This window comes from Phyllostomus discolor, chromosome 5 (assembly GCF_004126475.2).
Source record: "Phyllostomus discolor isolate MPI-MPIP mPhyDis1 chromosome 5, mPhyDis1.pri.v3, whole genome shotgun sequence".
Taxonomy (NCBI): Eukaryota; Metazoa; Chordata; class Mammalia; order Chiroptera; family Phyllostomidae; genus Phyllostomus; species Phyllostomus discolor.
Genome location: NC_040907.2, coordinates 54,968,691 through 54,984,701, shown reverse-complemented (window position 1 = coordinate 54,984,701; position 16,011 = coordinate 54,968,691). Strand labels below are relative to the sequence as shown.

At 31.8% G+C, this 16,011-nt stretch overlaps 1 protein-coding gene across 1 annotated transcript in view; it reads left to right on the top strand.

The window, feature by feature from the left end:
* Positions 1 to 16,011, top strand: part of LRRIQ3 (leucine rich repeats and IQ motif containing 3) — a 110,666-nt gene that overhangs the window by 5,039 nt on the left and 89,616 nt on the right. The window contains exons 2-3 of the mRNA XM_028513987.2: positions 13,333 to 13,581; positions 15,645 to 15,968. Of these exons, the coding sequence (XP_028369788.1) occupies positions 13,333 to 13,581; positions 15,645 to 15,968 (573 nt within the window). The remainder of the gene's footprint in view (positions 1 to 13,332; positions 13,582 to 15,644; positions 15,969 to 16,011) is intronic.

The following is a 16,011-nucleotide window of genomic DNA, read 5'->3' as shown; positions in this document are numbered from 1 at the left end:
TCTTGGTTGCTCCCAGGCTTTGTTGACTATGAGTAAAACTTTTATATATGTTATGTGCAGTGTTGTGTGTGGAAATGAGTATCCAACTGCTTTGGGTAAATACTAAAACTTCTAATTATTGGATCTTATAGTAAGAGTATGTTAACTTAATAAGAAACAGCCAAATTGTCTTCCAAAGTGGCTGTACCATTTCACATTCTTACCAGTAATGAATAAGGACTCCTGTCACTCCATATTATTTTCAGCATTTGGTGATGTCAGTGATCAGGATTTTGGCCATTCTAATATGTGTTCAATGGTATCTCATTATTGCTTTAATTTGCATTTCTCAGATGATAAATGGTGAGGAGTAACTTTCATATGCCTATTTGCCATCTGTGTATGTTCTTTGGTTAAGTCTCTGTTAAGCTATTTGGCCTATTTTAAAATCTTGTTCATTTTCTTATTTAGTTTTAAGAGTTATTTGCATATCTTGGATCAAAGTTGTTGTTTTTTTAAATCAGATTTGTCTTTTGAAAAAAATTTTTGAGACTTCTGGCAAGATGGAGGCATAGGTGGATACACCGTACCTCCACGCACAACGAAGATCAGAACAACAACAATTTAGAGGCAGAATAACACCCAGAACTGATAGAGAATTTATCTGAATGGAAGTTGGACAGCCAAGAAGTTGAAGTAGACCCGTTCATCCAGACTGGTAAGAGGGGCGGAGAGGAGCAGCTGGGCACAGGTCGTGGCGCACGGAGAACAGGGAGAACTGGGTGCATAAGGCAACCGGGAGCGCGTAAGGCATCTGGGGTGCACAAGATCGCAGCGGGTGGACTCTGAGTACACAAATCGCAGATGGCGGACCTAGTGAGGTGGCAATTGTGGACCAGGGCAGAGCACGCAGTCCAGGATCCCAGGGAAGGGACTGAGGTCCCAGGAGAACGGAGCTACCGCCATTGTCCCCCCCCACCCCCCCGCCACACATACAACATCACAATCTAGCGACTGGGGTGCCCAGCCCAGGTGAACACCTAAGGCTCCGCCCCTCACTGTAACAGGAGTGGCCAGACCAAAAAAGAGAGAGAGAGAGAGAGAGAGAGAGAGAGACAAGTCTCAAACAGAAGAACAGATCAATGCCCCAGGGCTCATCCTTTTGAGCGACTAAGAGATAGCCAATCTATCAGATGCACAATTCAAAACACTGGTAATCAGCAAACTCACACAATTGGTTGATTTTAGGTGCAAATTAGATGAAAAAATGCAGGTTACCATAAAAGAGATAAAGGAATATGCATAGAGAACCAATAGTGATGGGGAAGAAACTGGGACTCAAAACAATAGAATGGACCAGAAGGAAGAAAAAAGCAACCAAACAGGAAAGAATGGAGAAATAAGAATTCAAAAAAATGAGGAGAAGCTTAGGAACCTCCAGGACATATTTAAACATTCCAACATTCGAATTATAGGGGTACCAGAAGGGGGAGAGGAAGATCAACAGATTGAACACGTATTTGAACAAATAACAAAGGAGAACTTCCCCATTCTGGCAAAGGAAATAGACTTCCAGGAAATCCAGGAAGCTCAGAGAGTCCCAAAGAAGTTGGACCCAAGAAGAAACACACCAAGGCACATCATAATTACATTAGCCAAGGTAAAAATGAAGGAGAGAATCCTAGAAGCAGCAAGAGATAAGGAAACAGTTACCCACAAAGGAGTTCCCATTAGACTGTCAACTGATTTCTCAAAAGAGACCTTGCAGGCAAGAAAGGGCTGGAAGGAAGTATTCCAAGTCATGAAGGGCAAGGACCTACATCCAAGATTGCTCTATCCAGGAAAGCTTTCATTTAGAATGGAAGGGCAGATAAAGTGCTTCTCAGATAAGGTCAAGTTAAAGGAGTTCATCATCACCAAGCCCTTATTTTATGAAATGTTAAAGGGACTTATCTAAGAAAAGAAGATTAAAAAAAACATGTATAGTAAAAGGACAGCAAACTCACAATTATGAACTACCACACCTAAAGCAAAACCAAAAGAAACTAAGCAAACAACTAGAACAGGAACAAAACCACAGAAATGGAGATCACATGGAAGGTTAGCAACAGGGGAGTGGGAGGAGGAGAGAGGGGGAAAAGGTACAGAGAATAAGTAGCATAGATTGTAGGTTGAAAATAGATAGGGGGAGGGTAAGAATAGTATGGGAAATGTAGAAGCTAAAGAAATTATAAGTATGACACATGGACATGACTAAAGGGGGGGATATGGGTGGGAGAGGGTGTTCAGGGTGGAGGGGAGTGAAGGGGGAAAATGGGACAACTGTAATAGCATAATCAATAAAATATATTTTTAAAAAAAGAAAATATTTTATCCCAGTCTGTGACTTCTCTTTTCATTCATTTGGCATCATCTTTTTCAAAGCATAATCTTTAATTAAGTTCAGGTTGTAAAATATTTCTTTCATGGGTGATGCTTTTGATATTATATCTAAAAAGTCAGTATAATACCTAAAGTCATTTAGGTTTTTTTCCTGTTATCTTGTAGGAGTTACATAGTTTTGTGGTTTATATTTAGGTCATAGATTCATTTTGAATTAATTTTTCTGGAGTTGTAAAGTCTGTCTACATTCATTTTTTTTTTTTTAAATTTCTCGTTTCAGCATCATATGCTGAAAGACTATCTTTTCTTCATTGTGTTGCCTTTGGTGCTTTGTGAAAGATCATAAACACAGAGAACAAACTGATGGTTGCCAGAGGGGTGTGGGGTTGGGGATGTGGGTGAAAAGCATGAAGGGATTAAGAATTATAAATTGGCAGTTACAAAACAGTCATAGGGATGTAAAGTATAATGTAGAGAATATAGTCAATAATATTGTAATAACTGTATGGTGCCAGGTAGGTACTTGAAATATCAGGGGGAACACTTTATAAAGTATGTGACTGTCTAGGTACTGTGCTGTACACCTGAAAATAATATGAATAATATTGAATATAAACCCTAATTAAAAAATTTTAAAACATAAAATATGAAACAGTGGAAAAAGAATTTTTAAAGAAATTTTCAGCTATTATTTCTTTTTTTAAAGATATTTATTTATTTATTTATTTATTTATTTATTTTTAGAGAGGGGAATAGAAGGAGAAAGAGAGAGACATCAACGCGTGGTTGCCTCTCACATGGCCCCCACTGGCCTGTAACCCAGGCATGTTCCGTGACTGGGAATCAAACCTGTGATGCTTAGAATTTTTAACAAAAAGTATTAATGATGGAACACTTGCCTTGTCAAATATCAGAACATAATATTATCTATTTTTATTAACTAAATATTATCACAAAATGTAATTTGTTTTCTTACTGTTGAGTTTTAAGAGAGGGTTTTTTTTTTTTATATTTTGGATAACAGTCTCCTATCAGATGTGTCTTCTGCAAGTGCTTTCTCCCAGTCTGTGGCTTATCTTCTATTTCTCTTAATATTGTCTTTTACAGACCAGAAGTTTTAGTTTTAATGAAGCCTATCTTATCAATCATTTCTTTAACATGTGTTGTCTATTGTGTTGTATCTAAAAAGTCATCACCCAAGGTCGTGTATTTCTTCTGCTGTGTTCTATTTGAGGAGTTTCGTAGTTTTGTATTTTGTAGTTAGGTCTATGATCTATTTTGAGTTAACTTTTGTGAAAGGTGTAAGGCCTGTGTCTAGATTTATTTTGTGTTTGTGGTTGTCCAGTTGTTTTAGCATCGGTTGCTGAAGAGACAGTCTTTGCTCCATTGTATTGCCTTTGGCCCTTTGTCCAAGATTAGTTAACTATATTGTCTCTGTCTATGTCTGAGCTCTCTATTTTGTTACATTGATCCATCTTTTTAAAATACAACATTGTCTTGACTATTATAACTTTATAATATAGTCTTGGCAGTAGGGTAGTGTTATATTCCTCTTTGTTTTTTTTCCTTCAATATTATGTTAGATATTGTGAATGTGTTGCTCTGCAAAAACCAGTTTTTAGAATCAGTTTTAGAATCAGTTTTTTGGTATTGATAAAATAATCTGCTAAAATTTGAATGGGATTGCATTGAATCTGTAGATCAAATGGGAAAGATCTGACGTCTTGACAATATTGAGTCTTCCTATTCTTGAACATGAAGTCTCTTGCCATTTATTTAGTTCTTCTTTAATTTGCTCATTAGCATTTTTCTGTTTTCCTCCTGTGGATCTTGTACATATTTTGTTACATTTATGCCTAAATATTTTATTTTATGAGGTTCTAGTATAAATGGTATTGTGTTTTTCATTTCAAATTCTACTTGATCATTGCTAGTATACAGGGTAACAATTGACTTGTGTTAACCTTGAATCTGCAGCCTTACTACAAGCACTTACTAATTCAGGAGGGGTTTTTTTTGTTGATTTTTTTTTTATTTTCTACATAAACAATTATGTCTCTGTGAACAAAGTTTTGTTTTCTCCTTCCCAATCTATACACTTTTATTTTTTGTTTTATTCTGTTAACTAGGATTTTCAATGTGATGTTGAAAAGCCGTGGTGAGATGATATAGCCTTACCTTGAACCTCATCTTAGTGGAAAAGCTTGTAGTTTCTCACCATTAAGTATGATGTTAGCTGTAGATTTTTGGTAGATTTTGTTTATCAAGTTGAAGAAATTCTCCTCTATTCCTAGTTTACTGAGAGATTTTATCATGAATGTGTATTGGATTTCGTCAAATACTTTTTCTGCATTCATTGATATGATCGTGTGATTTTTCTTTTTAAGCCTGTTAGTGTGATAACATTAATTGGTTTTTGAATATTGAGCTACTTTTGCATACCTGGGATAAATTTCACTTGGTAGGAGGAGAGTGATTATTTTTTTCTGCATTGTTGGATTTGATTTACTAATTTTTTTTTTGAGGACTTGTGCATCTGTTTTCATGAGAAATATTGGTCTGTAGTTCTGTATTTTTAATTTAATCTTTATTGCATTTTTTTCATTACCGTTTAGTCCCTTTATACCCCTTTCCCCCAAGCAATCACCACACTGTTGTCCATGTCTATGAGTCTTTTCCTTTTTGCTCAATTCCTCTGTCTCCCCAGTCTCCAACCCCTTTCCCCAGATGTCATCCTGCTCTCCATCTTTGTAGTTCTCTTGTCTTATAATGTCTTTGTCAGACCCGAGCATTCGGATAATGCTGGCCTCATAGAGTAAGTTAGAAACTATTCCTTTTGCTTTTACACTTTGAAAGATACTATAGAGAATTGGTAAAATGTCTTTCTTACATTTTGGTAGAATTCCCCACTGAACCCTTCTGGGACTGGTGCTTTCTGTTTTGGAATGCTGTTAGTTATGGATTCAATTCCTTTCATATGTATAGACTTGTTAAGATTGTCTGTTTATTCTTGCATGAGTTTTGGCTTTCAAGGAATGAGTAATTTTAATCTAGGTTATCAAATTTGTATACATGGAGTTGTTTGTAGTACCTCTTTATTATCCTTCTAATGTTCGTGGGAACTGAAGCATTGTTTCCTCTTTAATTTCTGACATTAATAATTTGTTTTCTCTCTTATTTCTTTGCCTGGCTAAAGGTTTATCAATTTCATTGATCTTCTCAAAGAATCAACTTTGGGTTTACTGATTTTTCTATTGATTTCCTGTTTTCCATTTCATTGAATTTTGCTCTCATTCTTTTTATTCTGCTTACTTTGGATTTAATTTACTCTTTTTTTTCTAGTCTCTTAAGGTAGAAAATTTAAATTATTGCTTTTAGATATTTCTTATTTTGTAACATATGCCTTTAATGATATAAATTTTCCTTTAAGCACTGCTTTTGCTGCATCCTACATGTGTTTTATTTTTATTTAGTTAACAGTATTTTAAAATTTATATTGAGATCCTTTTTGGTACATGTAATAATACATTTATAATAATAAATGTATTATTTCCACATCTTTTGGGACTTTCCAGCTATCTTTCTGTTATTGGTGTCTAGTTTAATTCCATCGTGATTTGAGGAAGATGATGTATGATTTTTATTTTCCTGAGTTTGATAAGATAGTCCAGAATTTGGTGTATTTTGGCAAATGTTTCATGTGAGCTTTTAATGAATGTGTATGTTGTTGTTATTGCATGAAGTAGTTTATATATTTCAATTATACCCATTTGATTCATGGTGTTGTTGAGTCAACTATGTCCCTACTGATTTTCTGTCTGCTGAATTTGTCCATTTTAGATAGAGGGGTATTGAAGTCTCCAGTTATCAAAGTTGATTCATCTGCTTCTTCTTGCAGTTCTATCAGTTTTGCTTCATATACTTTTACCTCTGTTGTTAGGTGCATAAACTTTATTGATTGTTATGTTTTCTTGAAGAAATGATCTTGTTATCATTCCACAATGCCTTTGTCCTTGATTACATTCCTTGCTTTAAAGTATGTTCTTTCTGAAGTTAGTATAAGTTTTCCTGATTTCTTTTTACTAGTGTTACTATAGTGTATCTTTCTCCATTACTTTATTTCAATGCCTTTATATTTAAAGTGAATTTCTTGTGGACAACATATAATTGGATCTTTTTTTTCTCTGCTTCCTTTGATGACATCTCTTTTAACTGGTGCATGTAGACCATTGATGTTCATACTAATTATTTATACAGTTGGAATATTATTTGTCCTGCTTTCCACAGTTTTCTATTTGTTGCCATTGTTCTTTTGTAATTATTTTTGTCTTCTGCTCTTTTCTACTTTTTCTAGTTTTAATTGAACATTGGATGTTATTCCATTTTATATATCCTTTCTTAGCAAATGGGCTATAGTTCTTATTTTATCTTTTTAACTGTCTTAAAGTTTTCCATACACATTTACAACTAATTAAGTTTCATTTATATAAATAACATTATATCCATTCCCAGGTAGTGTAAGTATATTATATTAAGAAAATAAATCTATTTCCTCTCTTCCATCTCATATATAATTGCTGTCTTTAATTTCACATATGTAAGCATCCATATGTATGTATATGTGATACACGAGCATAGGTAGTTACAAACATTGTTTGCTATTGGTATTTTGACTAATTTTATGTGGTAAATAAATTAGGAATAAAAAAAATACTTTCATTTTACCTACACTTATTTTTTAACCATTGCTCTTCTTCACTTTTTGTGGAGCTGAGTATCTGAACTATATTTTATTCCTTTCCTCTAAAGAATTCTTTTAACAGTTCTTGCAAGGCAGGTCTGCCAACAATGAGTGCTCTCAGTGTTTGTCTGTCCGAGTCTTTATTTTTCCATCACCATGAAGGGTTTTTTTCACAGGGTACAGAATTTTTTGTCTTTTGTCTCAACACTTTATTTCACTCACTGTCTTCCCGCTTGGATGGTTTCCTAGAATTAGAGCATAATTAGAATCAGCTCTAATTCTTTTTTTTTTAAGATTTTATTTATTTATTTTTACAGAGGGAAGGGAGGGAGATAGAGAGAGAGAGAGACATCAATATGTGGTTGCTGGGGGCTGTGGCCTGCAACCTAGGCATGTACCCTGACTGGGAATCGAACTTGCGATGCTTTGGTTCTCAGTCCATGCTCAATTCACTGAGCTACGCCAGCCAGGGCTCTAATTCTTATTTATTTATTTATTTTTTTGTAGAAAAGGTCTTTCTTCTGGCTGTTTTTCATGAAGTAGTTTTATCTTTTATTTCCTGAAGCTTCCTTACTTTTTTGCAGGGTATCTGAAATGGGCTATACAATAACAAATATAATATACTTGTCACAAGATAAGCATGAGACTTTATTTTTAGAAGGCGAAAAATATAAATTAGGATAACCAATAAGTAAATACAGTTTATTACTTTTAATAAAAATATATTAACAGTATAACTTTAGAATGTCTGTTTTAGGAGTGTTAACCATTGTTGTTTAGGTTAGAAGAAACAAATACTTACTGTTCTAAATTTTTCTTATTAAGAGGCTGTGATTTCTGTGCAGATGTTTTTCTGGATGTTTTGAGTACTTTTCATTGTTGTATATCCATCTTCTGGCTCATCACCTTTTAGTTTTGTCTGGCTTATGTTTTTATAGTCTACATATGTGTATTAAAAATAAAAGTTGAAAACTGGTATTTTTGAAAAAGCTTTAGTAAAACAAACATGTAGCCTTCTAAATTTTGGAAAATGAATAGATTTAAATAGGAAAAAATAAAATATCTTGATTATAAGTGAATTTTGAGTTCTTATTCCAAAAGACTTTTCATGTTATTTGAAAACATGTGGAATATGTGATGAAAGTATGTTTCAAAGAATCAAGGTCATTTATATTAACTTATAAACCTGTGAGACTTTATTTTCACTTGCCAGAAGTATCCCTCTTCTTCATTTTTAAAGGAAATGTGTGTAATAAAAAATCATGGCAAGTTTTTATCCAAACAGGATTGATTCAACAAATCTGTTGGCCAAATAAAAAGTATTTGTAAGATATAATTGCTATGTTTATGATGGCCTTAAATTTATTGCATATTCTAAACTAAAACAAATAAAAATATTATTATTTATAATTCTTAAAGTTAGATAGTTGAAAATAAACTTTATTTTTATGCCCTTTTCATGATTTTATTTTATATGCAGTATCTCAGTAGCTATTGTGATAATTCTGGTGTGCAGGGTCCAAAATTCCATTCCATTTAGTGCTTTCAAAATGAGTTACTGAAACATAGATAGACCATCAAACCTAATATTATATTTTAATACGCTTTTAACTTAATATAGTATGGTATTGCTATTCTTAAGTATGTAAAATTTCAGTGAATGAGTGTGATGTATAGAGATCATTGACATAATCAGCAAAGTTTTTCTTTGAAATTACCTTTTTATATTAATTATATATTAATTTGTAATGAAAATAAAAACAGAATAAAGATGCTTTACTTTTCAATATTTAATTTAGTTTTTCATTAATTATAACCTTGCATAGTTACCTTTTATGTATTTGCCATGACTTTTTTAAATGGCATACATTGGAAATAAAGGTGATACTTGTAATTGATATATAGTGTATTTTAGAAAAACTTGGTTTTCACAGTGTAATTAAAAATGTATGATAATTTTAAATTAAGTAGTACTTCAGTTGACATGTTTGCTAATGAAAGATTTACTGACAATGATACTGATTTTTTTAAATTACGGAACTTATTTGAAGCTGTAATTGAACCCTGATGCTTTCTCTAATCTATTGCTGTACTTAAACTAAATGCCTTTGAGTATTTTGCCTTTTGAATATTATATTATTATTTAAACTTGATGTTGTACACAGTCATATGAACATTTCACAAAAGAATTCTAAAAATATCAAATTCTAAAAGAAACAAAAGTACCTGGATTTCCTTTAATGGCCAATTGTTTACAGTTTGAAAGCCATTGATCTGGGTGATGTGGCTCAGTTGGATTGAGTGCTGACTTGCGAACCAAAGAGTCACTGGTTCCCAGTCTAGGGCACATACCTTGGTTGTGGGTTAGATACCTGGTAAGGGGCAAACCTGTGAGAGGCAAACATACATTGAGGTTTCTCTCCCTCTTTCACCCTCCCTTCTGCTCTCTAAAAATAAATAAATAAAATCTTTAAAAAATAAAATTTGGAAGCAATTGGAAAACAAGCTTTGAAATAGGTAGAAGAGAAGACACCAAATGCAATGGATTTTATCTTCCCTTGGTGGGCAGTATAATTATTTGGCCCCATAGCTGCAGAGATAAAATTCAGTAGGTATGTATGCCATGGAGCTTGAGAATTTGTGTTATTGTAGTTATTCTGATGTGCAATAAAAATGAGAAACAAAGTTAATGTTGCATGAGTTAGTATAAAACAATATATGAAACATTTCACTTACCCAAAATGATTGGGATATGTGACAGACTATTTAACTGAATAGTCTGAATAACTGAGTCATACCTTATATTGTGAATGTGGAGTACTAGTTCTTAAAGAAGTGGAGAAATGATCTACTACATTTTTTTCTGTACTTACTAATCATATGTTCGTCTTTGGATAGCAACAACTCAATATTATATAACGATCTTCTATTCTGGAATTTTAAAAGTATAATCATTGTTTATATAATGGCAAATAAATACCATTGGTGGAAGTGAATATTGATGCAGTAGAGAAGATAATATGAACTAGTCTAGTATATGAGATTAATTCATTGTAAGAGTGCATATTTTAGAATTCATGTTACTCCAACTAAAAACTTTGAGAATAGTTTAAAAGTTAAAATATATGAAAAAAATAAGTTAATCGGAACTCAAAAACGTATCTGCAGGAGTCTGAGATGAGATTCGGTGTTTAAGCATTAAATTCACTCTGAATGACCCTACAGATAAGGAAGAAATACACTTGGGGGTAAGGTTTCTTATGGTATGATAAAAGCAGCCAGAAAGAGTGGTGATATATCACCCCTCCCTAAAGGTCTGAAAGACAAGTGAAGAGTTTATTGTTTTTATCACAAATGTCCTTCATATGATCTGATTATATTCATTTTCATAGACTCAGATATTCATAGAGACTTCTGGAATGAAGTAATGACAAAATATGTCCCCATCCCAAATATGTGATATTATTTAGGGTTATAACTTTTTACCAGTATATTTATTGAAAATGTATTCATTTACTTTTCTTCTGCTTCCTTTGGATTTAATTTGTACTTTATCCAGTTTCCTAAGGTACAACCTTAGATTATTGATTTTACATATTTTCTAATATATGAATTCAATGCTATAAATTACCCTTTAAGTACTGCTTTCACTGCATGACACACATTTTGAAAATTTCATTTGAATTTTCATTTAGTTCAAAATATTTTAAAATTTCTCTTGTAATTTCTTCCTTGACCCACATGTTATTTAGAAGTATGTATTTTAATCTTAATGCATTTTGGGATTTTTTAGCTATCTTTCTATTATTGATATTTACTCTAATTCCACTGTGGTATGAAAGAGACACTGTATGGTATCTCTTCTTATAAATTTTTTAAGATATATTTTATGGCCCAGAATGTGGTCTATCTGACTTGAGAATAATGTGTAATCTACTGGTGTTGAATGAAGTAATAGTTATCAGTTATCCACTTGGCTAATGGTGCTGTGGACATCAACTATCTCCTTACTGATTTTCTGCCTGCTGGATGCATCCATTTCTGATAGGAGGATGTGCAAGTCTCGAATTATAGTAGAGGATTCATCTTGTTCTTCTTTCTAATTTTCTATTTTATGTCAGGTGTTTTGATGCTATGTTTAAACACATACAGATTAAGGACTGTTAAGCCTCTTGTAAAGTTGTCCCTTGTTATCATTTTGTAATGCACCTCTTTACCCCTGATTATTTTCCTTGCTCTGAAGTCTGCTCTGTTTGAAACATTATAGCTTCAGCAGCTCTTTTTAGTTTGGTGCTGGCATGGTATGTCTTTTTACATCACTTTACTTTTTTTTGTTTACTTTTTTTTAATGTGTCCCACTGAAGAATAAATATTTTAATTGAAGCTTAATTCACATTCATATACCATAAAAGTCACCCTTTTAAAGTGTAAATTCAGTGAAAAAATATTTTAAGACAAAAACAATAACTTGTTTGTCAAGACCTCTTCATATTGCTGCATTCCACATGATCAGTTTTGATGCTTTCATAGTGTGAAATGCTTCCATTGACTACATTACAATATTTCATTTAGTTAATACCACCTTTTAAGACATTTAGGACATAACGTATTTTTGCTATTATATACCATATTCAATGAATTCCTGTGTAGCATCATTGTTTTCATATCCATGTTATTTCTTATATTATATATTTTATTACAGTATAACTGACATTATATTAATTTTATACGTGCAACATAATTAATATTTGCATATCACAACAAAAATTCTAGTTCACATCTGTCACCATATATAGTTACAAAATTATTTTTTGTTGCCATGAGAATTTTTAAGATTTACTTTCTTAAATACGTTAAAATATTCAGTACATTATTATTAACTGTAGCACCAAGCTGTACATTACATCCCATGATTTAGTTTTTTTTTATAAGATTGGATGTCTTATAACAATTCTACCACACTAATGCAATGTGTTAATAGGAAAATTTTGTGTTGAAGGTGGAGTATGAAGGAGTATAAATTCCTTGGTCCACAGTCCAAAGCCTCTGATAAAGTAGATGTGATATAAGGCCCAGGAAATCTGCCTTTATTGTTTTTTAAGTGATTGATATCTAGAGTTTGAGGATTATAGTTCTAGCCCTTGGCTAGTATGTGAAAAGTAGCCAGCCATTTATAGAGTGCAAGGTTTTACCTGGATTTTCACACAGATTCTCATTTGGATTATGCTGACCCAGTTTGCCTCCACATGGTAGAAATAGATTTTTCCAGGGGGGAGTGGTTAATCTTAACCAAACACTCAGATTGGTCACTTGAGCTCACATATTCTCTTCTAAGCTATCACTTGGTTACTGACTGCCTTTTATGAAAGCTGAAATTACCCACGGTAAGGGAAATTTCTATATATAAGAAATACTATATAAAATTACATTAAAAAGCACTGAGCCAGAAGTTTAGATAAACTTGGTCAAATTTGAAACAATTAGAATTCTAGATTTTAATTGCTTAATAGAATTAAATATAGCATGGGTCAAAGTAGGTTTACAGTTTTGAGAAAGCAAAAGAGTTTATTCTCATCATTATTTATTAATTATTGTATTATTTTCCAAATGAACAACTGTAAACCTACTTTTGCCCCACCATGTATAATGAGATTGCTAATTATCTCTTTAGAAAATAGATATTTGTTATAGTTGAAGTCCTGCATTGCACCTTAATTTTACTTAGCTGCATTTTTAAGTCCCTCCAACAAAAAGTACCACTTTCCTGACTTGAGTTAATAATTCAAAACACTTCTTTATTTAAAAGATCTTTTAACAAAAAATATTATACAAGGTATGCTAAGGTGTACTTTTCCTTGTTTGTTTTAGTTGTCTTGTTAAGATGTGATGTTTTTACTGAATGTTGTTCACATCTTGTTAAGATGTGATGTTTTCAACTATTTCACTGAATTCCATTTTCTCTAAGTATTTTGGGAAAAAGGAAGTATTTCTTCCTCTTATTGGTTAGTTTATTGGTGAAAAACAACAATATATTTTTGAGTTGTTATATAAATGTTAGACATTTAAGATGCCCTGAGATAGATCTTATGGGAATTAGATTTTTTAAAAAAAATTAACTTACTTTCTACCCATTTTTACTCTTACTATCTATTAGCAAATGTTTTGTTTTCATAAAGGGTTATTTTTGGAAGTTCAAAAAACTTTTGAAAGAAATTTACCATTTTTTCTAGATGTTTCATGGAACTATCACAGAAGAGCTAATCAGTCATGAAGAATGGAGTCACTATAATCAAAACATAATAGAAGATCAGAAAGATTTTGTTTTTGTGAAGTTCAATGGTCTTCATTTAAAATCTATGGAAAATTTGCAGTCTTGTATCTCTCTTAGAGTATGCATATTCTCAAACAATTTTATTACAGATATCAGTGCACTTCAGAGTTGTTTAAAATTAATCAAACTTGATCTCCATGGAAATCAGGTAAGCAATAGCCATTTCAGATATTTTCATATAAATTAAATTATGTTTAATAAGCACTATTTATAATATATCTCACAGATAGCCTTTCATATAAAATATAAACAAAAACAAATAAAATACAAAATATAGAGACAAAATTTCAAATATAAGCAAGCATTTTAAATGAAAAACATACAAATAAACTGTGATTTTTTTTATTTCTTAAATCCATAGTCTGGACTAAGAATACTTCTTAATTACTTTTTAGATAACATATAACTTATGTATAACATTATATTAGTTTCATGTGTACAACATAGTGACTCAATATTTGTCCACATTGTGAAATGATCACTGCAATATTCCACTTAACATTTGTCAGCATATTGTTACACAGCAGACGTATAATTTTCAAATGTTTTCTTCCATTTGGTCAGTTGCAATTGCATTTTAGTGATGGTTTCCTTTGCTATGAAGAGCTTTTAATTTTTATGTCATTCCACTTGTTTATTTTTTGCTTTTGTAGCCTTTTTTCTTGTTTTTTTATTAAAAATATGTATCACCAACATCACTAAGAAGTATTTCAGGGAGCTCTCTGCCTATCTTTTCTGCTAGAATATTTATGGTTCCAGGTCTTACATTCAAGGCTTTATTACATTTTTGTATGTAATATATGATATTGTTCTAAGTTTTATTCTTTGGTATGTGTCTGTCCAGTTTTCCCAGCATTGTTTATTGATGAGACTGTCCTTTCCATCTTGTATATTCTTGGCTCCTTTGTTGCAAATCAAATGACCATATATATGTGCATTTATTTCTGAGCTCTGTGTTCTGTTCCACTGAACTATGTGTCTGGCTTAATGCCAATACCATACTGAATGATTACTATAGCTTTCAAATGTAGTTTGAAATGAGGGAACATGTTGCTTCAAGCTTTCTTCTCTCTAAATTTCTTTGGCTGTTTAGGTTTCTTTCAAATTTTAGGATTGTTTTATTTCTGTGAAAATGCCACAAGAATTTTTGATAGGGATTGCATGGATTCTATAGAATGCTTTGGCTAGTATGGATATTTTGAATAATATTCTCTCAGTCTTTGAATATGGACTATATTTTCATTCATTTATATCTTCTTTAATTCTTTTATATTATAATGTCTTACAGTTTTCAGTGTAAAGGTATTTCACCTTCTTGGTTAAAAATATTCCTAGGTATTTTTTTTTTGGTGTAAAAATCCATAAATAGGATTTTAAAAAAATTTTGTTATGATAGTTTGTTATCAGTGTATGGAGAGACAACAAATTTTTACATACTGATTATTCTGCAATTTTGTTGAATTCGTTTATTAGTTTTAATAATATTTTGGTGGAAACTTTTTTTTTTCTGTATAACAATATTTGGTGTCACCTGTATATGGTTACAGCTTTACTTCTTCCTTTCCAATTTGGATGCCTTTTATTTATTTTTCTTCCTGAATTTCTTGGCTAGGACTTCTAATAATATGTTGAATAAAAGAGGCTGGAGTGGGCTTCCTCTCTTGTTCCTGATCTTAGAGAAATTTTAAAATTTTCACCATTGAGTATGATATTAACTATGGGCTTGTATCATATTTGGGTTTATTATGTTAAGGTATTTTCTTCTATATCCACTTTTTATAGTTTTTATCATAATTAGGTATAGAATTTGTCAAATGCTTTTTCTGCCTCTGTTGAGAGGATTGTATGGTTTTTATTTTTTATTTAATTAGTGTGCCGTTATCAGTTTGATTTGACTTTTAATTATGTATGTAAACTTCTCTACTTTAGAGAAGTTTAAAGAGTCAGCCTATTGCTAAAGAATTTTTACTGAATGAAGTATATATTCATTTAATTACTCTAAAATGGTAGTGTATTTTAGATGTCAAGTGTTATTATATTTTTTACACTAGTCATCATTTTGGTAACTAGAAATTATGTTTGTTTTTATTAATGAGAAATTTTTCATTTGGGAAAATACTAAATTTTAGATGTTGAATATATTTTACTTTCCATGCAATTAATAGAAATTTTGTATTTGTATTTAATATACTATTATTAATAATATTTTAGATAAAGCATCTGCCAGATGACAAATTCTGGAGTAGATTAAAGAACCTAAAACTTCTCTATCTCCATGACAATGGGTTTGCAAACTTGCAGAATGTGTGCATGTTATCTGCCTGTCCAAGCCTCGTTGCCCTCACTATGTTTGATTGCCCAGTAAGCCTTAACAAAGGATATAGACAAACTCTTGTCAACAATGTATGTAGTCTAAAAGCATTGGATCATCATGTGATATCTGATGAAGAAATAATTCAGAACTGGCATCTTCCTGAAAGATTCAGAACATATAACCACCGGCTTTTCTTTAATTTCTGCCCTGCTTTGAAAAAGGTAAATGGTTTTATTAGAGTTTAAGTAAATTTATAGAAATGAA